This window comes from Somniosus microcephalus, chromosome 1 (assembly GCF_052327205.1).
Source record: "Somniosus microcephalus isolate GS21.2 chromosome 1, FLI_Smic_1.0, whole genome shotgun sequence".
Classification (NCBI taxonomy): Eukaryota; Metazoa; Chordata; class Chondrichthyes; order Squaliformes; family Somniosidae; genus Somniosus; species Somniosus microcephalus.
Window position 1 is genome coordinate 1,886,974 of NC_140987.1, and position 26,567 is coordinate 1,913,540.

The window sequence follows — 26,567 nt, forward strand, 5'->3', positions numbered from 1 at the left end:
GTTGGGCGCGGAGCCGGTCTGTCCTGGTCCCTGATCTCTCTGTGCGACTCTCCCTGTCCAGGTCCGTGATCTCTCTCTGCGACTCTCCCTGTCATAGAGTCATAACATAACGGCACAGAAGGAGGCCATTCGGCCCATCGAGTCCATGCCGGCTCTCTGTGGAACAATCCAGTCAGTCCCATTCCCCCGCTCTATCCCCGTAGCCCTGCAAGTTTATTTCCCTCACGTGCCTATCCAGTCTCCCCTTGAAAACATTGAGTGTCTCCGCTTCCACCACTTCCGTCGGCAGCGAGTTCCAGGTCCTCACCACTCACTGCGTAAAAAAGTTTTTCCCTCACATCCCCCCTGTATCTCTTGTCCAAAACCTTAAATCTGTGTCCCCTAGTCCTTGTATCATCAACTAGTGGGAACAGCCTTTCCCCGTCTAGCCTATCCAAACCCGTCATAATCTTGTACACCTCTATCAAATCACCCCTCAACCTCCTTTGCTCTAATGAAAACAAATCCAGCTTCCCCAACCTGTCCTTGTAACTAAGATCCCCCATCCCCGGAACCATTCTGGTAAATTTCCTCTGCACCCTCTCAAGGGCCTTCACATCCTTCCTAAAGTGTGGTGACCAGAACTGGATGCAATACTCCAGCTGTGGCCTAACCAGCGCTTTATAAAGGTTCAGCATAACTTCTCTACTTTTGTACTTGATACCTCTATTTATGAAGCCCAAGATCCTGTATGCTTTGTTAACCACTCTCTCAATATGTCCTGCTACCTTCAGGGACCTATGCACATTAACTCCCAGGTCCCTCTGTTCCTGCACACTCTTTAAAACTGTGCCATTAAGTGTATATTGCCTCTCCCTGTTCCTTCTGCCAAAATGCATCACCTCACACTTCTCTGTATTACATTCTATCTGCCACTTGTCTGCCCATTCTGCTAGCCTTTCTATGTCCTGTTGCAGTCAATTGGTATCATCTTCACTGTTTGCCACACCCCCAAGTTTGGTGTCATTGGCAAATTTAGAAATTCTACTCTGTATTCCAATATCCAGGTCATTTATATATATATATACTAGCAGGGGAGCCCCGCGGTGCGAGGGCAATTTTGGGGTGCGTGGTCTCCTTGCCCCTGTCTGTCCCCCCTCTCGGGCCTGGTCGATGTGTGGGCCGGAAGCCTGGGACTGGATTTGGGCTGTCGGCAGTTGGAGAAGCCTAGGCCCGTGGATTTGGGTTGTCAGCAGTTTCGAGGGCTTTTTTGGGCCTGGGGATGTATGGGCCGGAAGCCTGGGACTGGATTTGGGCTATCGGCAGTTGGAGAAGCCTAGGCCTGTTTTGCACTGTTTTTTAAGCTAAACATTTCTAGCTTTTAATACCTTAAAAGATGAAAGTTAAAGTACTTATAAAACATTTTTGGTAAATGTTTTTCAAAAAAAATAAGATACTAACCTCGATGAGCATATTTTTAGGTTGAGGCAATGGGGTTTTTAGCTTGAGGCAATGGCTGCCAGATCCCTGAGATGAAAACGATTAGTCCCGCCCCCACACACACCGATTGGTCAACCATCAGGTGACTGAACTGTAAGATTGGTCAATCATGACGGCACAGGATTGGACGACCTTGACGTCAGTCAATCAATGCTAATGAGTGGAATTTTGAAGGTTTTTTGTATAACGCGCAGTGGCCCCAGCACTGACCCTTGGGGAACATGACTGTCTACCATCCTCCAGTCTGAAAAACAGCCATTTACCACAACTCACTGTTTTCTGTCCTTAATGAAGGGCATTCTGGGGGGGGTGGGTGAATAACCAGTTGTCGTGGTGCATATAGGTACCAACGATATAGGTAAAAAACAGGATGAGGTCCTAAAAGCTGAATATAGGGAGTTGGTAAATTAAAAAATAGGACCTCAAAGGTAGTAATCTCAGGATTGCTACCAGTGCCACGTGCTAGTCAGAGTAGAAATAGAAGGATATTTCAGATGACTACGTGGCTAGAGGAATGGTGCAAGAGGGAGGGATTCAAGTTCCTGGGACATTGGAACCGGTTCTGGGGGAGGTGGAACCAGTACAAACTGGATGGTTTGCACCTGGGCGGGACTGGGATCGATGTCCTGGGGGGAGTGTTTGCTAGTGCTGTTGGGGAGGGTTTAAACTAAAATGGCAGGGGGTTGGGAACCTGTGCAGAGAGACAGAGGAAAGGGAAACAAGGATAGAAGCAAAAGACAGGAAGGAGAAAAGCAAAAGTGGAAGGCAGAGAAATCAAGGGTGTAAATCAAACAGGGCTTCAGTAAATAACAATTCTAAAAGGACTAAGACTGTTTATAAAATTTTTTTTTAAAAACAAGCCTGAAGGCTTTGTGTCTTAATGCGAGGAGCATTCGTAATAAGGTGGATGAATTAGCTGCGCAAATAGATGTAAACGGATATGATGTAATTGGAATTACGGAGACATGGCTCCAGGGTGACCAAGGCTGGGAATTCAACATCCAGGGGTATTCAATATTCAGGAAGGACAGGCAAAAAGGAAAAGGAGGTGGGGTAGCATTGCTGGTTAAAGAAGAGATTAACACAATAGTAAGGAAGGATATTAGCTCTGATGATGTGGAATCTGTATGGGTAGAACTGAGAAATACCAAGGGGCAGAAAACGTTAGTGGGAGTGGTATATAGACCTCCAAACAGTAATGCTGAGGTTGGGGATGGCATTAAACGGGAAATTAGCAACGTGTGCAATAAGGGCACAGCAGTTATCATGGGTGACTTTAATCTACATATGGATTGGGCTAACCAAATTAGTAACAATACTGTGGAGGAGGAATTCCTAGAGTGTATACGGGATGGTTTCCTGGACCAATATGTCGAGGAACCAACTAGAGATCAGGCCATCTTAGACTGAGTTTTATGTAATGAGAAAGGATTAATTAGCAATGTTGTTGTGCGAGGCCCCTTGGGGAGGAGCGATCATAATATGATAGAATTCTTCATTAAGATGGAAAGTGAAGTGGTTGACTCAGAGACTAGGGTCCTGAATTTAAATAAAGGAAACTACGATGGTATGAGGTGCGAGTTGGCTAGGATGGATTGGGGAACGTTACTTAAAGGGTTGATGGTGGATAGGCAATGGCAAACATTTAAAGATCGCATGGATGAACTACAGAATTAGTTCATCCCTGTTTGGCATGAAAATAAAACAAAAAAGGTGACTCAACCGTGGCTAACAAGGGAAATTAGGGATAGCATAAGATCTAAGGAGAGGACATAAAAATTGGCCAGAAAAAGCAGCAAACCTGAGGATTGGGAGCAGTTTAAGATTCAGCAAAGGAGGACAAAGGGATTAATTAAGAGGGGGCAAATAGAATGAAAGGAAGCGTGCAGGGAACATAAAAACTGACTAAAAGTTTCTATAGATATGTGAAGAGAAAAACATTGGTGAAGTCAAGCATAGGTCCCTTGCTGTCAGAATCAGGGGAATTTATAATGGGGAACAAAGAAATGGCAGACCAATAAAATACATACTTTGGTTCTGTCTTCACAAAGGAGGACACAAATAACCTCCCAGAGATGTCGGGGAACATAGGGTCTAATGAGAGGGAGGAATTGAATGAAATCAGCATTTGTAGGGAAATGGTGTTAGGGAAATTGACGGGACTGAAGGCCGTTAAATCCCCAGGGCCTGATAATCTACATCCTAGGGTACTTAAGGAAAACATAGAAACAAAAAAGATAGGAGCAGGAGTAGGCCATTCGGCCCCTTGAGCCTGCTCCGCCATTCAATGCGATCATGGCTGATCATCCAAATTCAGTACCTTGTCCCTGCTTTCTCCCCATATCCCTTGATCCCTTTAGCCTTAAGAAATATATCCAACTCCTTCTTGAATATGGCCCTAGAAATAGTAGATGCATTGCTGGTCATCTTCCAAAATTCTATAGACTCTGGAACAGTTCCCATGGATTGGAGGATAGCTAATGTTACCCCACTATTTAAAAAAGGTGGTAGAGAGAAAACAGGGAATTATAGACCCGTAAGCCTGACATCGGTAGTGGGGAAAATGCTAGAGTCCATTATAAAAGATGTAATAGCAGAGCACTTGGAAAACAGTGACAGGATCGGACAAAGTCAACATGGATTTACAAAAGGTAAATCGTGCTTGACTAATCTACTGGAATTTTTTGAGGATGTAACTGGTAGAATAGATAAGGGGGAACCAGTAATGTGGTGCATTTGGACTTTCAGAAGGCTTTCGATAAGGTCCTGCGTAAGAGATTGGCGTGCAAAGTTAAAGCACATGGGATTGGGGGTAAGGTACTGACTTGGATAGAGAACTGGTTGGCAGACAGGAACCAAAGATTTGGAATAAACGGGTCTTTCTCCGAGTGGCAGGCAGTGACTAGTGGGGTACCGCAGGGATCGGTCCTAGGACCCCAGCTATTCACAATATATATTAATGATCTAGACGAGGGAACTAGATGTAATATCTCCATGTTTGCAGACGACACAAAGCTGGGTGGGCGTGTGTGCTGTGAGGAGGATGCCGAGAAACTCCAGTATGATTTGGACAGGTTGGGTGATTGGGTAGATGCAGTATAATGTGGATAAATGCGAGGTTATCCACTTTGGTGGCAAAAACAGGAAGACAGATTATTATCTGAATGGCAATAGATTGGGAAAAGAGGATGTGCAACGAAATCTGGGTGTCCTTGTGCACCAGTCGCTGAAGGTAAGCATGCAGGTGCAGCAGCCGGTTAAGGCAAATGGTATGTTGGCCTTCATAGCGAGAGGATTCGAGTAGAGGAGCAAGGATGTCTTGCTGCAGTTGTATAGGGCCTTGGTGAGACCACACCTTGAGTATTGTGTGCAGTTTTGGTCGCCTTATCTGAGGAAGGATGTTCTTGCCATGGAGGGAGTGCAGTGAAGATTCACCAGACTGATACCTGGGATGGCAGGAATGACGTATGAAGAGAGATTGGGTCGATTAGGCTTATATTCGCTAGTTTAGAAGAATGAGAGGGGATCTCATTGAAACTTATAAAATTCTAACAGGACGAGACAGACTAGATGCAGGAAGGATGTTCCCGATGGCAGGGGAGTCCAGAACCAGGGGTCACAGACTCAGGATAAGGGGTAAGCCATTTAGGACTGAGATGAGGAGGAATTTCTTCACCCAGAGAGTGGTGAACCTGTGGAATTCTCTACCACAGAAGGCAGTTGAGGCTAACTTATTAAATATATTCAAAAAGGAGTTAAATATATTTCTTAAGGCTAAAGGGATATGGGGAGAAAGCAGGGACAGGGTACTGAATTTGGATGATCAGCCATGATCTCATTAAATGGCGGAACAGGCTCGAGGGGCCGAATGGCCTACTCCTGCTCCTATCTTCTATGTTTCTATGTTAACCCAATTCCTTATCCAAGCTGCCACTGACCCACCTATTCCATGAGCCTCAATTTTGTTAACCAGCCTTCTATGTGGTACTTTGTCAAACGCCTTCCGAAAATCCATGTAGACAACATCCACTGCATTCCCTTCATCAATCCTCCCTGTTACTTCATCAAAAATGCAATTAGATTAGTCAAACACGATCTTCCTTTTACATACCTGTGTTGGCTCTCCTTAATTAGCTTAAACCTCTCAAAATGCCCGTCAATTTTTTCCTTGATTATTGTTTCTAAAACTTTACCCACCACTGATGTTAAACTGACCGGCCTGTAGTTACTAGGATTGTCCTTGCACCCTTTCTTCAACAATGGTGTCACATTTGCCACTTTCCAATCCTCAGGCACCTCCCCCGCATCTAGGGAAGATTGGAAGATTATTGCAAGCCCTTCCGCTATCTCCTCCCCCAATTCCCTGTCCAGTTCCCTGATGTCTCTGTGTGACTTTCCCAGCTATCCGTTGATCTCAGTGGGTCTGTGTAAGAATATAGGCTTATGAGGGTATTTAGAAACATAGAAGATAGGAGCAGGAGTAGGCCATTCGGCCCCTCGAGCCTGTTCCGCCATTTAATGAGATCATGGCTGATCATCCAAATTCAGTACCCTGTCCCTGCCTTCTCCCCATATCCCTTGATCCCTTTAGCCTTAAGAAATATATCCAACTCCTTCTTGAATATATTTAATGATTTGACCTCAACTGCCTTGTGTGATAGAGAATTCCACAGGTTCACCACTCTCTGGGTGAAGAAATTCCTCCTCATCTCAGTTCTGATGGAGCTGTACAAAACGCTGGTGAGGCCACAGCTGGAGTACTGTGTGCAGTTCTGGTCGCCTCACTATAGGAAGGATGTGATTGCTTTGGAGAGGGTGCAGAGAAGATTCACCAGGATGTTACCTGGGATGGAGCGCCTCAGCTATGAAGAAAGACTAAACAGGCTGGGGTTGTTTTCCTTGGAGCAAAGAAGGCTGAGGGGGGACCTGATTGAGGTGTACAAAATGATGAGGGGCATAGATAGGGTAGATAAAGAGGAACTTTTCCCCTTAGTAGGGGGGTCAATAACAAGGAGGCATAGATTCAAGGTAAGGGGCAGGAGATTGAGGGGATTTGAGGAGGAACTTTTTCACCCAGAGGGTGGTTGGAATCTGGAACTCACTGCCTGAAAGGGTGGTAGAGGCAGGAACCCTCACAACATTCAAGAAGCATTTGGATGAGCACTTGAAATGCCATTGCATACAAGGCTATGGACCAAATGCTGGAAAATGGGATTAGACAGGACAGGGGTGGATGGGCGGCGCGGACACGATGGGCCGAAGGGCCTCTTTCTGTGCTGTAAAACTCTATGACTCTATAAATGGCTTACCCCTTATCCTTAGACTGTGACCCCTGGTTCTGGACTCCCCGACCATCGGGAACATCCTTCCTGCATCTAGTCTGTCTAGTCCTGTTAGAATTTTGTAAGTTTCAGTGAGATCCCCTCTCATTCTTCTAAACTCTAACGAATATAAGCCTAATCGACCCAATCTCTCCTCATACGTCATTCCTGCCATCCCAGGTATCAGTCTGGTGAATCTTCGCTGCACTCTCTCCATGGCAAGAACATCCTTCCTCAGATAAGGTGACCAAAACTGCACACAATACTCAAGATGTGGTCTCACCAAAGCCCTGTACAACTGCAGCAAGACATCCTTGCTCCTGTACTCGAATCCTCTCGCTATGAAGGCCAACATACCATTTGCCTTCTTAACCGCCTGCTGCACCTGCATGCTTACCTTCAGCGACTGGTGCACAAGGACACCCAGGTCTCATTGCACTTCCCCTTCTCCCAATCTATTACTGTTCAGATAATCTGTCTTCCTGGTTTTGCCACCGAAGTGGATAACCTCGCATTTATCCACGTTATACTGCATTTGCCATGCATCTGCCCAATCACCCAACCTGTCCAAATCATACTGGAGTTTCTCGGCATCCTCCTCACAGCACACACTCCCACCCAGCTTTGTGTTGTCTGCAAACTTGGAGATATTACATCTAGTTCCCTCGTCTAGATCATTTATATATATATTGTGAATAGCTGGGGTCCTAGCACCGATCCCTGCGGTACCCCACTAGTCACTGCCTGCCACTCGGTAAAAGGACCCGTTTATTCAAACTCTTTGCTTCCTGTCAGCCAACCAGTTCTCCATCCAAGTCAGTACCTTACCCCCAATCCCGTGTGCTTTAACTTTGCACGCTAATCTCTTATGCGGGACCATATCGAAAGCCTTCTGAAAGTCCAAATACACCACATCCACTGGTTCTCCCTTATCTAATCTACCAGTTACATCCTCAAAAAATTCCAGTCATAGAGTCATAGAGTTATACAGCACGGATAGAGGCCCTTCGGCCCATCGTGTCCGCGCCGGCCATCAAGCCCTTTCTAATCTAATCCCATATTCCAGCATTTGGTCCGTAGCCTTGTATGCTGTGGCATTTCAAGTGCTCATCCAAATGCTTCTTAAATGGTGTGAGGGTTCCTGCCTCCACAACCCTTTCAGGCAGTGAGTTCCAGACTCCAACCACCCTCTGGGTGAAAAAGTTCTTTCTCAAATCCCCTCTAAACCTCCCGCCCTTTACCTTGAATCTATGCCCCCTAGTTATTGACCCCTCTACTAAGGGAAAAAGCTCCTCAGCATCCATCCTATCTATGCCCCTCATAATTTTGTACACCTCAATCATGTCCCCCCTCAGCCTCCTCTGCTCCAAGGAAAACAAACCCAATCTGCCCAGTCTCACTTCATAGCTGAAGCGCTCCAGCCCTGGTAACATCCTGGTGAACCTCCTCTGCACCCTCTCCAACGCGATCACATCCTTCCTGTAGTGTGGCGACCAGAACTGCACACAGTATTCCAGCTGTGGCCTAACCGGTGTTTTATACAGCTCCATCATAAACTCCTTGCTCTTATATTCAATGCCTCGGCTAATGAAGGCAAGTATCCCATATGCCTTTTTTACCACCTTATCCACCTGTTCCGCCGCCTTCAGGGATCTGTGTACTTGCACACCCAGATCCCTCTGACCCTCTGTCTTGCCTAGGGTCTTTCCATTCATTGTGTATTCCCTTGCCTTGTTAGTCCCCCCAAAGTGCATCACCTCGCACTTTTCCGGGTTAAATTCCATTTGCCACTGTTCCGCCCATCTGACCAACCCATCTATATCGTCCTGCAGACTGAGGCTACCCTCCTCGCTATTTACCACCCTACCAATTTTTGTATCATCCGCGAACTTACTGATCATACCTTTTACATTCATATCCAAGTCATTAATGTAGACCACAAACAGCAAGGGACCCAGCACCGATCCCTGTGGTACCCCACTGGCCACAGGCTTCCAGTCACAAAAACAACCTTCGACCATCACCCTCTGCCTTCTGCCACTAAGCCAGTTTTGTATCCAATGTGCCAAGGCACCCTGGATTCCATGGGCTCTTACCTTCTTGACCAGTCTCCTGTGCGGGACTTTATCGAAGGCCTTACTGAAATCCATGTATACCACATCCACTGCGTTACCCTCATCCACACACCTAGTCACCCCCTCAAAAAATTCAATCAAATTAGTCAGACATGATCTTCCCTTGACAAAGCCATGTTGACTATCCCTGATTAATCCTTGCCTCTCCAAGTGGAGACAAATTTTGTCCCTCAGAATTTTTTCCAATAATTTTCCTACCACTGATGTTAGGCTCACTGGCCTGTAGTTCCCCGGTTTTTCCCTACTTCCCTTCTTGAATAATGGTACTACATTAGCGGTTCTCCAGTCCTCTGGCACATCCCCTGTGGCCAGAGAGGTCCTGAATATATGTGTTAGAGCCCCCGCAATCTCTTCCTTTGCCTCACACAGCAGCCTGGGATACATTTCGTCCGGGCCTGGGGATTTATCCATTTTTAGGCCAGCTAAAACCGCCAATACCTCCTCCCTCTCGATGTTAATATGTTCGAGCATATCACAGTCCCCCCGCCCTATTTCTATGTCTACATCGTCCTTCTCCATAGTGAAAACAGATGCAAAAAATTCATTTAGAACCCCTCCTACATCTTCCGGCTCCACACACAGATTGCCACTTTTGTCCCTAATGGGCCCTATTTTTTCCCTAGTTATCCTCTTACCCTTAATATACTTATAAAACATCTTAGGATTTTCCTTTATTTTGCTCGCCAGTGTTATTTCATGGCCCCTCCTTGATCTCCTAATTTCTTTTTTATGTATCCCCCTGCACTTTTTGTACTCCTCTAGGGCTTCCTCCGTCTTTAGCCTTTTGTATCTGCCAAAAGCCCTCCTTTTTTTCCTAATCCATTCTCGTATATCCCCTGACATCCAAGGTTCCCTGTGGTTTTTGGAACCACCTTTGACCTTTACGGGAACATGTTGCCATTGTATGATCTCAATCTCCCTTCTGAAAGCCTCCCATTGCTCTGATGCGGATTTTCCTACAAGTAGCTGATCCCAGTCCATTTTGGCCAGATCCTGCCTTATCCTATTAAAATCGGCCTTCCCCCAATTTAGAACCTTTATTTCCGGCCCATCCATGTCCTTATCCATGTCCTTTTCCATGACCACCTTAAATCTTACCATATTATGGTCACTGTCACCAAAGTGCTCACCTACTAGCACTTTTTCCACTTGGCCAGCCACATTCCCTAGAATTAGGTCCAGTACCGCCCCCTCTCTTGTAGGACTTTCTACATGCTGGCTCAAAAAGCTCTCCTGGATGCACTTTAAGAATTCTACACCCTCTGAGCCTTTCACACTCTGACTATCCCAGTTAATATTGGGGAAGTTGAAATCCCCCATTATTATTACCCTATTATTTGCACATTTCTCTGAGATTTGCCTACATATCTGTTCCTCTATCTCCCCCTGACTGTTTGGAGGCCTATAGTACACTCCCAGCAAAGTGCTTGCCCCCTTTTTGTTTTTAAGCTCCACCCATATGGCCTCATTAGAGGAACCTGCTAATATATCATCCCTCCTTACTGCAGTAATTGACTCCTTAATTAATATTGCAACACCCCCTCCTCTTATACCTCCCCCTCTGTCTCGCCTGAAGATTCTGTACCCCGGAATATTGAGCTGCCAGTCTTGCCCCTCCCTCAACCATGTCTCCGTGATAGCAACAATATCATACTCCCATGTGTTTATCAACACCTTCAGTTCATCCACCTTATTTGCAAGACTCCTTGCATTAAAATAGATGCCATCCAGCCTTGCCCTTATATGTTTGCCCTATCTACCAAGCTGACTTGTTTTTTTCTCTATAATTGGCAGCACATCACCCCCTATTTCAGCTCCCCTCTGTATCCCATCCCCCTGCCAAGTTAGTTTAAACCCCCCCCAACAGTGCTAGCAAACCTCCCCGCAAGGATATTTGTCCCGCTCTGGTTCAGGTGCAACCCGTCCGACTTGTACAAGTCCCACCTTTCCCATAAGCAGGCCCAGTGATCCAGGAAAGTAAAACCCTCCCCCCTACACCAACTCTTTAGCCATGCATTCATCTGCTCTATCCTCCCATTCCTATACTCACTAGCACGTGGCACTGGGAGTAATCCAGAGATTGCAACCTTTGAGGTCCTGCTCTTTAATCTGTTACCTAGCTCCCTAAATTCTTGATGCAGGACCTCATCCCCCTTCCTTCCTATGTCGTCGGTCCCAATGTGGACCACGACCTCTGCCTGCTCACCCTCCCCCTTAAGAATGCCCTGCAGCCGCTCAGTGACATCCCTGACCCTGGCCCCAGGGAGGCAACAAACCATCCTGGAGTCACCTTTTGTAAATCCATGTTGACTTTGTCTGATCCTGTCACTGTTTTCCAAGTGCTCTGCTATTACATCTTTTATAATGGACTCTAGCATTTTCCCCACTACCGATGTCAGGCTTACCGGTCTATAATTCCCCGTTTCCTCTCTACCACCTTTTTAAATAGTGGGGTAACATTAGCTACCCTCCAATCCATGGGAACTGTTCCAGATTCCATCGAATGTTGGAAGATGACCAGCAATGCATCTACTATTTCTAGGACCACTTCCTTAAGTACCCTAGGATGTAGATTATCAGGCCCTGGGGATTTATCAGCCTTCAATCCCATCAATTTCCCTAACACCATTTCTCTACAAATACTGATTTCATTCAGTTCCTCCCTCTCATTAGACTCTATGTTCCCCGACATCTCTGGGAGGTTATTTGTGTCCTCCTTTGTGAAGACAGAACCAAAGTATGTATTTAATTGGTCTGCCATTTCTTTGTTCCCCATTATAAATTCCCCTGATTTTGACTGCAAGGGACCTACGCTTGGATTAGGCATTGCAAGCATTAAATACGTTCAGCTTTTTGCCAAAACTGCCGTTCTGCAGAATCTCGGGATGGTGAACGATCACACGTGTCTTTGTTATTGCAGAAACGAATTGTATTGCTGGAAGAGTGGGATAAACAGCGTGAGACTTGAAGCTGCCTTTAGCGTTCTCTCTCATCTCTCTGTGATGGTGGGAATACACTGAGTCATTTGTTGAAATATCAAATATAATCCCGTTTTACACGTTTTCATTATTGAGGTTCACTAGATTTCAGTTTAATATTCATTCACAAAAACAGAGAATGCTGGGAATACTCAGCAAGTCAGACAGCATCTGTGGAGAGAGAAACAGAGTTAACGTTTCAGCTCGATGACCTTTCGTTCAAACTCTTTAATATTAAGTTTGCTAGTCTACAGTTTTATTACTTATTCGTCCTCTGTCAGAATTAGGGCAAAGGAAATGTTGAACCTAGGTTTTATTTTTTTATTCATTCACGGGGTGTCGCTGGCAAGGCCAGCATTTATTCCCCATCCCTAGTTGCCCTTGAGAAGGTGGTGGTGAGCCGCCTTCTTGAACCGCTGCAGTCCCGTGTGGTGAAGGTACTCCCACAGTGCTGTTAGGGAGAAGGTCCTCCCACAGTGCTGTTAGGGAGAAGGTCCTCCCACAGTGCTGTTAGGGAGAAGGTCCTCCCACAGTGCTGTTAGGGAGAAGGTCCTCCCACAGTGCTGTTAGGGAGAAGGTCCTCCCACAGTGCTGTTAGGGAGAAGGTCCTCCCACAGTGCTGTTAGGGAGAAGGTCCTCCCACAGTGCTGTTAGGGAGAAGGTCCTCCCACAGTGCTGTTAGGGAGAAGGTCCTCCCACAGTGCTGTTAGGGAGAAGGTCCTCCCACAGTGCTGTTAGGGAGAAGGTCCTCCCACAGTGCTGTTAGGGAGAAGGTCCTCCCACAGTGCTGTTAGGGAGAAGGTCCTCCCACAGTGCTGTTAGGGAGAAGGTCCTCCCACAGTGCTGTTAGGGATGGACTTCCAGGATTTTGACCCAGCGACGATGAAGGAACGGCGATATATTTCCAAGTCAGGATGGTGTGCAACTTGGAGGTGGTGGTGTTCCCATGCACCTGCTGCCCTTGTCCTTCTAGGTGGTAGAGGTCGCGGGTTTGGGAGGTGCTGCCGAAGAAGTCTTGGCGAGTTGCTGCAGTGCATCGATGTTATTTACAGTTAGACCTCTTGTTGTCTTCAAAGTCCACAGGGGTACGCCATGAACTGTAGGAACAGAAAAGGCTTCAGTCTAACTCTGTCCCTATTGCTCCATTGATCTCTGTGGCACTCTCTCTATCGTCCCATGCAGAATCTCCCCCTGTCCCTATCCTGAGCAGAATCTCCCCCTGTCCCTATCCCGAGCTGAATCTCCCCCTGTCCCTATCCCGAGCTGAATCTCCCCCTGTCCCTATCCCGAGCTGAATCTCCCCCTGTCCCTATCCCGAGCTGAATCTCCCCCTGTCCCTATCCCGAGCTGAATCTCCCCCTGTCCCTATCCCGAGCTGAATCTCCCCCTGTCCCTATCCCGAGCTGAATCTCCCCCTGTCCCTATCCCGAGCTGAATCTCCCCCTGTCCCTATCCCGAGCTGAATCTCCCCCTGTCCCTATCCCGAGCTGAATCTCCCCCTGCCCCTATCCCGTGCTGAATCTCCCCCTGTCCCTATCCCGAGCTGAATCTCCCCCTGTCCCTATCCCGAGCTGAATCTCCCCCTGTCCCTATCCAGTGCAGAATCTCCCCCTGTCCCTATCCCGAGCTGAATCTCCCCCTGTCCCTATCCAGTGCAGAATCTCCCCCTGTCCCTATCCAGTGCAGAATCTCCCCCTGTCCCTATCCCGAGCTGAATCTCCCCCTGTCCCTATCCAGTGCAGAATCTCCCCCTGTCCCTATCCAGTGCAGAATCTCCCCCTGTCCCTATCCCGAGCAGAATCTCCCCCTGTCCCTATCCAGTGCAGAATCTCCCCCTGTCCCTATCCCGAGCAGAATCTCCCCCTGTCCCTATCCAGTGCAGAATCTCCCCTGTCCCTATCCCGAGCTGAATCTCCCCCTATCCCGAGCTGAATCTCCCCCTGTCCCTATCCCGAGCTGAATCTCCCCCTGTCCCTATCCCGAGCTGAATCTCCCCCTGTCCCTATCCCGTGCTGAATCTCCCCCTGTCCCTATCCCGTGCTGAATCTCCCCCTGTCCCTATCCCGTGCTGAATCTCCCCCTGTCCCTATCCCGAGCTGAATCTCCCCCTGTCCCTATCCCGTGCTGAATCTCCCCCTGTCCCTGTCCCGTGCTGAATCTCCCCCTGTCCCTATCCCGTGCTGAATCTCCCCCTGTCCCTATCCCGTGCTGAATCTCCCCCTGTCCCTATCCCGTGCTGAATCTCCCCCTGTCCCTATCCCGAGCTGAATCTCCCCCTGTCCCTATCCCGAGCTGAATCTCCCCCTGTCCCTGTCCCGTGCTGAATCTCCCCCTGTCCCTATCCCGAGCTGAATCTCCCCCTGTCCCTATCCCGAGCTGAATCTCCCCCTGTCCCTATCCCGTGCAGAATCTCCCCCTGTCCCGTGCTGAATCTCCCCCTGTCCCTATCCCGAGCTGAATCCCCCCTGTCCCTATCCCGAGCTGAATCTCCCCCGTCCCTATCCTGTGCTGAATCTCCCCTGTCCCGTGCTGAATCTCCCCCTGTCCCTATCCCGAGCTGAATCTCCCCCTGTCCCTGTCCCGTGCAGAATCTCCCCCTGTCCCTGTCCCGTGCTGAATCTCCCCCTGTCCCAGCACCAATGTTGATCACGAGTCATTCCTTTTTCCTGTAGGTGGCAGTGGCGTCAGCGAATCAGAATCTGTCTGGAAGGAGCGGGAATAAAGCCAACTCCCGTGGATCTCCACGAGCAGCAGCTGAGCCTGGAGCAGCACAACACAGCACACCGCACCGCGACAGACGCTGGTTAGAGTGGCCGCACCGCACCGCACTGCGACAGACGCTGGTTAGAGTGGGCACACCGCACTGCGACAGACGCTGGTTAGAGTGGGCACACCGCACTGCGACAGACGCTGGTTAGAGTGGGCACACCGCACTGCGACAGACGCTGGTTAGAGTGGGCACACCGCACTGCGACAGACGCTGGTTAGAGTGACCGCACGGCACTGCGACAGACGCTGGTTAGAGTGGGCACACCGCACCGCGACAGACGCTGGTTAGAGTGGGCACACCGCACCGCGACAGACGCTGGTTAGAGTGGCCGCGCCGCGACAGACGCTGGTTAGAGTGGCCGCACCGCACCGCGACAGACGCTGGTTAGAGTGGCCGCACCGCACCGCGACAGACGCTGGTTAGAGTGGCCGCACCGCGACAGACGCTGGTTAGAGTGGCCGCGCCGCACCGCGACAGACGCTGGTTAGAGTGGGCACACCGCACTGCGACAGACGCTGGTTAGAGTGGGCACACCGCACTGCGACAGACGCTGGTTAGAGTGGGCACACCGCACTGCGACAGACGCTGGATAGAGTGGGCGCACCGCACTGCGACAGACGCGGGTTAGAGTGGGCGCTCTGCACCGCGACAGACACTGGTTAGAGTGGGTGCTCCGCACCGCACTGCGACAGACGCTGGTTAGAGTGGGCACACCGCACCGCACTGCGACAGACGCTGGTTAGAGTGGGCACACCGCACTGCGACAGACGCTGGTTAGAGTGGGCGCACCGCACCGCGACAGACACTGTTTAGGGTGGGCACACCGCACCGCGACAGACACTGGTTAGAGTGGGCACACTGCACCGCGACAGATGCTGGTTAGAGTGGGCACACCGCACCGCGACAGACGCTGGTTAGAGTGGGCACACTGCACCGCACTGCGACAGACGCTGGTTAGAGTGGGCACACCGCACCGCGACAGACGCTGGTTAGAGTGGGCACACCGCACTGCGACAGACACTGGTTAGAGTGGGCACACCGCACCGCGACAGACGCTGGTTAGAGTGGGCACACCGCACCGCGACAGACGCTGGTTAGAGTGGGCACACCGCACCGCGACAGACGCTGGTTAGAGTGGGCGCACCGTACTGCGACAGAGGCTGGTAAGAGGGGGCACACCGCACCGCGGCACTGTGTGATGGTACCATGGAGAGCCGCTTGGTTGTGGTAGGGATTCCCTGGCCTTGCAGCAGGTGGTTGTGGGCTGTCAGTATTGGCCAGGCTGGGGACCCAGCTGCCTGTGTTTCTGGCTGCTGATAAATGAAGGGCATAAAATAGCGGGTGGAACATGGAATGGGGGTCTGGCTCCCTGTCTGGCTCGCCCGCCCTCCCTCCCTCCCTGTCTGGCTCGCTCGCCCTCCCTCCCTCCCTGTCTGGCTCGCTCGCCCGCCCTCCCTCCCTGTCTGGCTCGCTCGCCCTCCCTCCCTCCCTGTCTGGCTCGCTCGCCCTCCCTCCCTCCCTGTCTGGCTCGTTCGCCCTCCCTCCCTGTCTGGCTCGCTCGCCCTCCCTCCCTCCCTCCCTGTCTGGCTCGCCCGCCCTCCCTCCCTGTCTGGCTCGCCCGCCCTCCCTCCCTCCCTCCCTCCCTGTCTGGCTCGCCCGCCCTGTCTGGGTCTGTCATGTGCTGTGCTGACTGCCTGTGTCTCTCCTTACAGCCTCAAGGAATCTGGGGAACTCTGAGCCACAACTGCTGCCTGTGCGAGCGCTGAACGAAGTGTTTGTCGGGGAGACGCTGTCCTCCCGGTAAGTAATCCTTCCCGTTTAAGCAACAATCAGCTTGTTGGCAGCCCAAAGTTTGAGTTGAAATCCCACACTTGCAAGTTGTGCATGGAGTTCAATAAATCTGGCACCAGATATTATGACCAAGTCCCACTCCAGAGACACGGGCACAACATCTACATGGGCTGAGGGAGCGCCGCACTGTCGGAGGGGCAGCACTGAGGGAGCGCCGCACTGTCGGAGGGGCAGTACTGAGGGAGCGCCGCACTGTCGGAGGGGCAGTACTGAGGGAGCGCTGATCTGTCGGAGGGGCAGTACTGAGGGAGCGCAGCACTGTCGGAGGGGCAGTACTGAGGGAGCGCCGCACTGTCGGAGAGGCGGTACTGAGAGAGCGCCACACTGTCGGAGGGGCAGCACTGAGGGAGCGCCGCACTGTCGGAGGGGCAGTACTGAGGGAGCGCCGCACTGTCGGAGGGGCAGTACTGAGGGAGCGCTGATCTGTCGGAGGGGCAGTACTGAGGGAGCTCCGCACTGTCGGAGGGGCAGTACTGAGGGAGCGCCGCACTGTCGGAGGGGCAGCACTGAGGGAGCGCTGCACTGTCGGAGGGGCAGTACTGAGGGAGCGCCGCACTGTCGGAGGGTCAGCACTGAGGGAGTGCCGCACTGTCGGAGGGGCGGTACTGAGGGAGCGCCGCACTGTCGGAGGGGCAGGGCTGAGGGAGCGCCGCACTGTCGGAGGGGCTGTACTGAGGGAGTGCCGCACTGTCGGAGGGGCAGCACTGAGGGAGCGCCGCACTGTCGGAGGGGCTGTACTGAGGGAGTGCCGCACTGTCGGAGGGGCAGTACTGAGGGAGCGCCGCACTGTCGGAGGGGCAGGGCTGAGGGAGCGCCGCACTGTCGGAGGGGCGGTACTGAGGGAGTGCCGCACTGTCGGAGGGGCAGTACTGAGGGAGCGCTGCACTGTCGGAGGGGCAGTACTGAGGGAGAGCTGCGCTGTCGGAGGGTCAGTACTGAGGGAGCGCTGCGCTGTCGAAGTTGTGGTCTTTCAGAAGAAACAATAAACTGCCTTGTCAGATGGAGAAAAAAGATCCCATGGCACAATTTTGAGAAGAGCAGAAGAGTTCTCCCGAGTGTCCTGGCTAGTATTTATCCGTTAAACAACATTCCGTGTTGTCCCAGGGAGTGTGCGAGTCCCGTGGAGGATGCACTATCCCAGGGAGTGTGGGAGTCCCGTGGAGGACGGACTGTCCCAGGGAGTGTGGGAGTGCCGTGGAGGGCTCACTGTCCCAGGGAGTGTGGGAGTGCCGTGGAGGGCTCACTGTCCCAGGGAGTGTGGGAGTGCCGTGGAGGGCTCACTGTCCCAGGGAGTGTGGGAGTGCCGTGGAGGGCTCACTGTCCCAGGGAGTGTGGGATTCCCGTGGAGGATCCGGACTGTCCCAGGGAGTGTGGGAGTTCCCGTGGAGGACGGACTGTCCCAGGGAGTGTGGGAGTCCCGTGGAGGGCGCTCTGTCCCAGGGAGTGTGGGAGTCCCGTGGTGGACGGACTGTCCCAGGGAGTGTGGGAGTCCCGTGGTGGATGGACTGTCCCAGTGAGTGTGGGAGTCCCGTGGTGGACGGACTGTCCCAGGGAGTGTGGGAGTCCCGTGGAGGACGGACTGTCCCAGGGAGTGTGGGAGTCCCGTGGAGGGCTCACTGTCCCAGGGAGTGTGGGAGTCCCGTGGAGGACGGACTGTCCCAGGGAGTGTGGGAGTCCCGTGGAGGGCTCACTGTCCCAGGGAGTGTGGGAGTCCCGTGGAGGACGCTCTGTCCCAGTGAGTGTGGGAGTCCCGTGGAGGACGGACTGTCCCAGGGAGTGGGAGTCCCGTGGTGGACGGACTGTCCCAGGGAGTGTGGGAGTCCCGTGGAGAGCGCTCTGTCCCAGGGAGTGTGGGAGTCCCGTGGAGGACGGACTGTCCCAGGGAGTGTGGGAGTCCCGTGGAGGACGGACTGTCCCAGGGAGTGTGGGAGTCCCGTGGAGGACGCTCTGTCCCAGGGAGTGTGGGAGTCCCGTGGAGGACGGACTGTCCCAGGGAGTGTGGGAGTCCCGTGGAGGACGGACTGTCCCAGGGAGTGTGGGAGTCCCGTGGAGGGCTCACTGTCCCAGGGAGTGTGGGAGTCCCGTGGAGGACGGACTGTCCCAGGGAGTGTGGGAGTCCCGTGGAGGACGGACTGTCCCAGGGAGTGTGGGAGTCCCGTGGAGGGCGCTCTGTCCCAGGGAGTGGGAGTCCCGTGGTGGATGGAATGTCCCAGGGAGTGTGGGAGTCCCGTGGAGGGCGCTCTGTCCCAGGGAGTGTGGGAGTCCCGTGGAGGACGGACTGTCCCAGGGAGTGTGGGAGTCCCGTGGAGGACGGACTGTCCCAGGGAGTGTGGGAGTCCCGTGGTGGATGGACTGTCCCAGGGAGTGTGGGAGTCCCGTGGAGGACGGACTGTCCCAGGGAGTGTGGGAGTCCCGTGGAGGACGGACTGTCCCAGGGAGTGTGGGAGTCCTGTGGAGGGCTCACTGTCCCAGGGAGTGTGGGAGTCCCGTGGTGGATGGACTGTCCCAGGGAGTGTGGGAGTCCCGTGGAGGACGGACTGTCCCAGGGAGTGTGGGAGTCCCGTGGAGGACGGACTGTCCCAGGGAGTGTGGGAGTCCCGTGGAGGGCGCTCTGTCCCAGGGAGTGTGGGAGTCCCGTGGAGGGCGCTCTGTCCCAGGGAGTGTGGGAGTCCCGTGGAGGACGGACTGTCCCAGGGAGTGTGGGAGTCCCGTGGAGGACGGACTGTCCCAGGGAGTGTGGGAGTCCCGTGGAGGGCGCTCTGTCCCAGGGAGTGTGGGAGTCCCGTGGAGGACGGACTGTCCCAGGGAGTGTGGGAGTCCCGTGGAGGACGGACTGTCCCAGGGAGTGTGGGAGTCCTGTGGAGGGCTCACTGTCCCAGGGAGTGTGGGAGTCCCGTGGTGGATGGACTGTCCCAGGGAGTGTGGGAGTCCCGTGGAGGACGGACTGTCCCAGGGAGTGTGGGAGTCCCGTGGAGGACGGACTGTCCCAGGGAGTGTGGGAGTCCCGTGGAGGGCGCTCTGTCCCAGGGAGTGTGGGAGTCCCGTGGAGGACGGACTGTCCCAGGGAGTGTGGGAGTCCCGTGGAGGACGCTCTGTCCCAGGGAGTGTGGGAGTCCCGTGGAGGACGGACTGTCCCAGGGAGTGTGGGAGTCCCGTGGAGGACGGACTGTCCCAGGGAGTGTGGGAGTCCCCTGGTGGACGGACTGTCCCAGGGAGTGTGGGAGTCCCGTGGAGGACGCTCTGTCCCAGGGAGTGTGGGAGTCCCGTGGTGGACGCTCTGTCCCAGGGAGTGTGGGAGTCCCGTGGTGGACGGACTGTCCCAGGGAGTGTGGGAGTCCCGTGGAGGGCGCTCTGTCCCAGGGAGTGTGGGAGTCCCGTGGTGGATGGACTGTCCCAGTGAGTGTGGGATTCCCATGGTGGACGGACTGCCCCAGGGAGTGTGGGAGTCCCGTGGTGGACAGACTGTCCCAGGGAGTGTGGGAGTCCCGTGGAGGGCGCTCTGTCCCAGGGAGTATGTAGTGTCGGTGTACAAGGTCCTGTCGGTGGAGACACTGTTTCTCGGCTCTCCACCATGTATGACGTTGGGAAGCTCTCTCTGTCCCTGCCCCTCCCCCTACCCCCAGAGCTCCTTTCCTCGCTCTGCGAGTGGGTCTGGTGTGTTAGACTGGTAGGGCTGGGGTGTTCACGCCTGACCTGGGATATGTTCTGTTTTGTGCAGGCTCGGGTATCACTCCCACAAACAAAGTCTTAAATTCTCGCTTCATAGGGCCTCATACTATGAGATCTCTATTGACGATGGACCCTGGGAGAAGCACAAGAATTCTGGACTCAACATGTGTACTGGGACCGGCTCCAAGGCTTGGTAAGAGAGACCGGCGGGGGGGTGGGGGTCATTTGGCTGGGGGGGTCACTGGGTGGGGGGGTCACTGGGTGGGGGGTGGAGTCACTGGGCTTGGGGGGGGGGGGTCACTGGGTGGATATTGAATATTGGTTATAGGATATTGTCAGACATCCCCATTGCCCTAATATGGGGTATTATGATATTGTCATGTAATCTTTACCTCTAATATAAGTTTCAGAACTAGGAAACAATGAAAAATTCTGGTTATTATCTTTATTAAATCTAATCAATGGGGATAATAAGACATAATCCCTTACATGCAGTGTATCTGAAATCTAGGTAGCAATACCCACATACCAGGGACTCCTTCAGGAGGTTGCAAGCGTGTCACCTTGACTGATTACACTCGCCTCACCAAAAGCAGATTGAAGTTCCCGGGAGCCCCGGTGTGTTGACGTTCCCGGGAGCCCCGGTGTGTTGACGTTCCCGGGAGCCCCGGTGTGTTGACGTTCCCGGGAGCCCCGGTGTGTTGACGTTCCCGGGAGCCCCGGTGTGTTGACGTTCCCGGGAGCCCCGGTGTGTTGGCGTTCCCGGGAGCCCCGGTGTGTTGACGTTCCCGGGAGCCCCGGTGTGTTGACGTTCCCGGGAGCCCCGGTGTGTTGTATCTTTTACAGGTTTTGTCAGCAGTTCCGAGTCGGTAGGTTTCTCTTTCCCTCAACTTAACACAAAAGCTTTTTTTTTATACCCTGGTTTCTTTATCAAACTGGAAGTGACCTTGCCTTATTTGGTAGTCACTGGTCTCTGCACGTCCTCCAGCTGATTATTACACACACAAGTTTACCTTTCTCTACACATTCATATGTCAACATCCCTTTGCATAGGTTGCAGTGTCCTTGCTGAACATCCTATTGGCTGGAATCCCAGTTCTAGTCCCAAGGTCTAAAACTGGTCACTTGAACAAACTGACTGTTGCTAAGTGATATCCGTCTCTCTCTCACTCTCCAATGATGCCAATCACCTTTTTTGCTCTATATTGAATGAACTAAACATGAACGCCTTTCAGAAGCTGAATTAACGGAGTTCCATGTGCCGTCAGTTAGCTGCTACCATTCATTGTGCAGGCCCGTAAATGTCTTGGGCTGTTGATTACACTACGGCCATTCCACACACGGGTGAACATTTAATGTCTGTGTCTCTTCCCAGTGCATCCGTAACACAACCTCCTATATCCCCGCACACACTCCTGACTGATTTACTATAATTTCTTATCTCTTCTCATGGACGGTTAATGAGGTAATGTCTCCAATACTGACCTTGTATAGCCAGTGCAGAGTGAGCGCTAATATCTGGATAAATATATTTTCAAAGCTTATTATGTCTATTCTACCTGGTACACTTATACCTGCATCTCCCCACCTCCAGGCTTAGAAAGAAACTTCCTGTGACCTCGAAGCCTGTTTTAGGTCAAGGCCAACACTCCTATTGTGTTACAATAGCAAAATACTGCAGATGCTGGAAATCCGAAATAACAACAGAAAATGCTGGAAAAACTCAGCAGGCCAGGCAACATCCGTGGAGAGAAATTAGAGTCAACGTTTCGGGTCAAAACCCTGTTGCCTGGCCTGCTGAGTTTTTCCAGCATTTTCTGTTACTCCTATTAGTCATAGAGTCATAGAGTAATACAGCACGGATAGAGGCCCTTCGGCCCATCGTGTCCGCGCCGGCCATCAAGCCCTGTCTAATCTAATCCCATATTCCAGCATTTGGTCCGTAGCCTTGTATGCTATGGCATTTCAAGTGCTCATCCAAATGCTTCTTAAATGTTGTGAGGGTTTCTGCCTCCACAACCCTTTCAGGCAGTGAGTTCCAGACTCCAGCCACCCTCTGGGTGAAAAAGTACTTTCTCAAATCCCCTCTAAACCTCCCGCCCTTTACCTTGAATCTATGCCCCCTAGTTATTGACCCCTCTACTAAGGGAAAAAGCTCCTCAGCATCCATCCTATCTATGCCCCTCATAATTTTGTACACCTCAATCATGTCCCCCCTCAGCCTCCTCTGCTCCAAGGAAAACAAACCCAATCTGCCCAGTCTCTCTTCATAGCTGACGCGCTCCAGCCCTGGTAACATCCTGGTGAACCTCCTCTGCACCCTCTCTAACGCGATCACATCCTTCCTGTAGTGTGGCGACCAGAACTGCACACAGTATTCCAGCTGTGGCCTAACCAGTGTTTTATACAGCTCCATCATAACCTCCTTGCTCTTATATTCAATGCCTCGGCTAATGAAGGCAAGTATCCCATATGCCTTTTTTACCGCCTTATTCACCTGTTCCGCCGCCTTCAGGGATCTGTGTACTTGCACACCCAGATCCCTCTGACCCTCCGTCTTGCCTAGGGTCTTTCCATTCATTGTGTATTCCCTTGCCTTGTTAGTCCCCCCAAAGTGCATCACCTCGCACTTTTCCGGGTTAAATTCCATTTGCCACTGTTCCGCCCATCTGACCAACCCATCTATATCGTCCTGCAGACTGAGGCTACCCTCCTCGCTATTTACCACCCTACCAATTTTTGTATCATCCGCGAACTTACTGATCATACCTTTTACATTCATAGCCAAGTCATTAATGTAGACCACAAACAGCAAGGGACCCAGCACCGATCCCTGTGGTACCCCACTGGCCACAGGCTTCCAGTCACAAAAACAACCTTCGACCATCACCCTCTGCCTTCTGCCACTAAGCCAGTTTTGTATCCAATGTGCCAAGGCACCCTGGATTCCATGGGCTCTTACCTTCTTGACCAGTCTCCTGTGCGGGACTTTATCGAAGGCCTTACTGAAATCCATGTATACCACATCCACTGCGTTACCCTCATCCACACACCTAGTCACCCCCTCAAAAAATTCAATCAAATTAGTCAGACATGATCTTCCCTTGACAAAGCCATGTTGACTATCCCCGATTAATCCTTGCCTCTCCAAGTGGAGACTAATTTTGTCCCTCAGAATTTTTTCCAATACTTTTCCTACCACTGATGTTAGGCTCACTGGCCTGTAGTTCCCCGGTTTTTCCCTACTCCCCTTCTTGAATAATGGTACTACATTAGCGGTTCTCCAGTCCTCTGGCACATCCCCTGTGGCCAGAGAGGTTCTGAATATATGTGTTAGAGCCCCCGCAATCTCCTCCTTTGCCTCACACAGCAGCCTGGGATACATTTCGTCCGGGCCTGGGGATTTATCCATTTTTAGGCCTGCTAAAACCGCCAATACCTCCTCCCTCTCGATGTTAATATGTTCGAGCATATCACAGTCCCCCCGCCCTATTTCTATGTCTACATCGTCCTTCTCCATAGTGAAAACAGATGCAAAAAATTCATTTAGAACCCCTCCTACATCTTCCGGCTCCACACACAGATTGCCACTTTTGTCCCTAATGGGCCCTATTTTTTCCCTAGTTATCCTCTTACCCTTAATATACTTATAGAACATCTTAGGATTTTCCTTTATTTTGCTCGCCAGTGTTATTTCATGGCCCCTCCTTGATCTCCTAATTTCTTTTTTAAGTATCCCCCTGCACTTTTTGTAATCCTCTAGGGCTTCCTCCGTCTTTAGCCTTTTGTATCTACCAAAAGCCCTCCTTTTTTTGCTAATCCATTCACGTATATCCCCTGACATCCAAGGTTCCCTGTGGTTTTTGGAACCACTCTTGACCTTTACGGGAACATGTTGCCATTGTATGATCTCAATCTCCCTTCTGAAAGCCTCCCATTGCTCCGATGCGGATTTTCCTACAAGTAGCTGATCCCAGTCCATTTTGGCCAGATCCTGCCTTATCCTATTAAAATCGGCCTTCCCCCAATTTAGAACCTTTATTTCCGGCCCATCCCTGTCCTTTTCCATGACCACCTTAAATCTTACCATATTATGGTCACTATCACCAAAGTGCTCACCTACTAGCACTTTTTCCACTTGGCCGGCCACATTCCCTAGAATTAGGTCCCGTACCGCCCCCTCTCTTGTAGGACTTTCTACATGCTGGCTCAAAAAGCTCTCCTGGATGCACTTTAAGAATTCTACACCCTCTGAGCCTTTCACACTCTGACTATCCCAGTTAATATTGGGGAAGTTGAAATCCCCCATTATTATTACCCTATTATTTGCACATTTCTCTGAGATTTGCCTACATATCTGTTCCTCTATCTCCCCCTGACTGTTTGGAGGCCTATAGTACACTCCCAGCAAAGTGCTTGCCCCCTTTTTGTTTTTAAGCTCCACCCATATGGCCTCATTAGAGGAACCTGCTAATATATCATCCCTCCTTACTGCAGTAATTGACTCCTTAATTAATATTGCAACACCCCCTCCTCTTATACCTCCCCCTCTGTCTCGCCTGAAGATTCTGTACCCCAGAATATTGAGCTGCCAGTCTTGCCCCTCCCTCAACCATGTCTCCGTGATAGCAACAATATCATACTCCCATGTGTTTATCAACACCTTCAGTTCATCCACCTTATTTGCAAGACTCCTTGCATTAAAATAGATGCCATCGAGCCTTGCCCTTATATATTTGCCCTGTCTACCAAGCTGACTTGTTTTTTTTCTCTATAATTGGCAGCACATCACCCCCTATTTCAGCTCCCCTCTGTATCCCATCCCCCTGCCAAGTTAGTTTAAACCCCCCCCAACAGTGCTAGCAAACCTCCCCGCAAGGATATTTGTCCCGCTCTGGTTCAGGTGCAACCCGTCCGACTTGTACAAGTCCCACCTTCCCCAGAAGCAGGCCCAGTGATCCAGGAAAGTAAAACCCTCCCCCCTACACCAACTCTTTAGCCACGCATTCATCTGCTCTATCCTCCCATTCCTATACTTACTAGCACGTGGCACTGGGAGTAATCCAGAGATTACAACCTTCGAGGTCCTGCTCTTTAATCTGTTACCTAGCTCCCTAAATTCTTGATGCAGGACCTCATCCCCCTTCCTTCCTATGTCGTTGGTCCCAATGTGGACCACGACCTCTGCCTGCTCCCCCTCCCCCTTAAGAATGCCCTGTAGCCGCTCAGTGACATCCCAGACCCTGGCCCCAGGGAGGCAACAAAGCATCCTGGAGTCACGTTTGCGGCCACAGAAACGCCTATCTGTTCCCCTTATGATAGAATCCCCTACCACTATTGCTCTCCCACTCTTTTTCCTCCCTTTCTGAGCAGCAGAAGCGTCCCTGGTGCCAGGAAGCTGGCTGCTGCTGCCTTCCCCTGGTGAGTCATCCCCCTCAACAGTATCCAACTTGGTATACTTGTTTGAAAAGGGGATGTCCGCAGGGGTTCCCTGCACTTCCTGCCTGCCTCTGTTGCTCCGCCTGATGGTCACCCCCTGTGCAGCCCTACCCTGAGGCGTGAACAACTCGCTAAACGTGCTATCCACGACCCTCTCAGCATCGCGCATGCTCCAAAATTCATCCACCCGCAGCTCGAGCGCCGCAATGCGGTCTACAAGTAGCTGCAGCTGGATGCATTTCCCGCACACATGGTCGTCGGGGACACTGGCAGCGTCCCTGATTTCCCACATGGAGCAAGAGGAGCAGAACACGGGTCTGAACTCTCCTGCCATGACTTACTCACAGAAATCACAGAAACCCCACAGTGCAGATAGAGGCCATTTCGGCCCATCGAGCCTGCACCGACACATATCCCACCCGATCCCCGTAACCCCTACACCAACACATATCCCACCCTATCCCCGTAACCCCACGTATTTAATCCCCCCAACACCAAGGGTCAATTTATCATAGCTAATCAACCTAACCCGCACATCTTTGGACTGTGGGAGGAAACCGGAGCACCCGGAGGAAACCCACGCAAACACGGGAAGAATGTGCAAACTCCACACAGACAGTCGCCCGAGGCCAGATTTGAACCTGGGTCCCTGGCGCTGTGAGGCAACAGTGCTAACCACTATGCCACTGTGCCGCTCCTTTAATTAATTAAAAAATTTATTCAATACCCCAGTTACAGGTATACTCTAGGGCGCTTTATTTACCAACTGTCCCCACTACACCAGAGACCCTAGAAATTTAACACCACAGAATTCAAGCTTCTATTGAAAAGAGAGAAATACTCACCAACCAATCACTTACCTGCTCCCTGGTGACGTCACACTCTCATTACTTTTTACCTCTCTCCTCTGCTGTTGATTTGGTGG

General features: G+C 51.6%; 2 protein-coding genes across 4 annotated transcripts in view; both read left to right on the forward strand.

Annotated features, from left to right (window-relative positions):
• LOC147123888 (nipped-B-like protein) overlaps window positions 1–26,567 on the forward strand; it is an 832,420-nt gene that overhangs the window by 132,603 nt on the left and 673,250 nt on the right.
• Window positions 1–26,567, forward strand: part of nadk2 (NAD kinase 2, mitochondrial) — a 93,142-nt gene that overhangs the window by 24,646 nt on the left and 41,929 nt on the right. The window contains exons 6-8 of one of the 3 annotated variants that reach the window (XM_085962746.1): window positions 14,586–14,716; window positions 16,396–16,483; window positions 20,253–20,396. In XM_085962746.1, coding sequence (XP_085818872.1) covers window positions 14,586–14,716; window positions 16,396–16,483; window positions 20,253–20,396 — 363 coding nt within the window. The remainder of the gene's footprint in view (window positions 1–14,585; window positions 14,717–16,395; window positions 16,484–20,252; window positions 20,397–26,567) is intronic. The other 2 variants (XM_085962826.1, XM_085962922.1) reach the window with 2 other exon arrangements.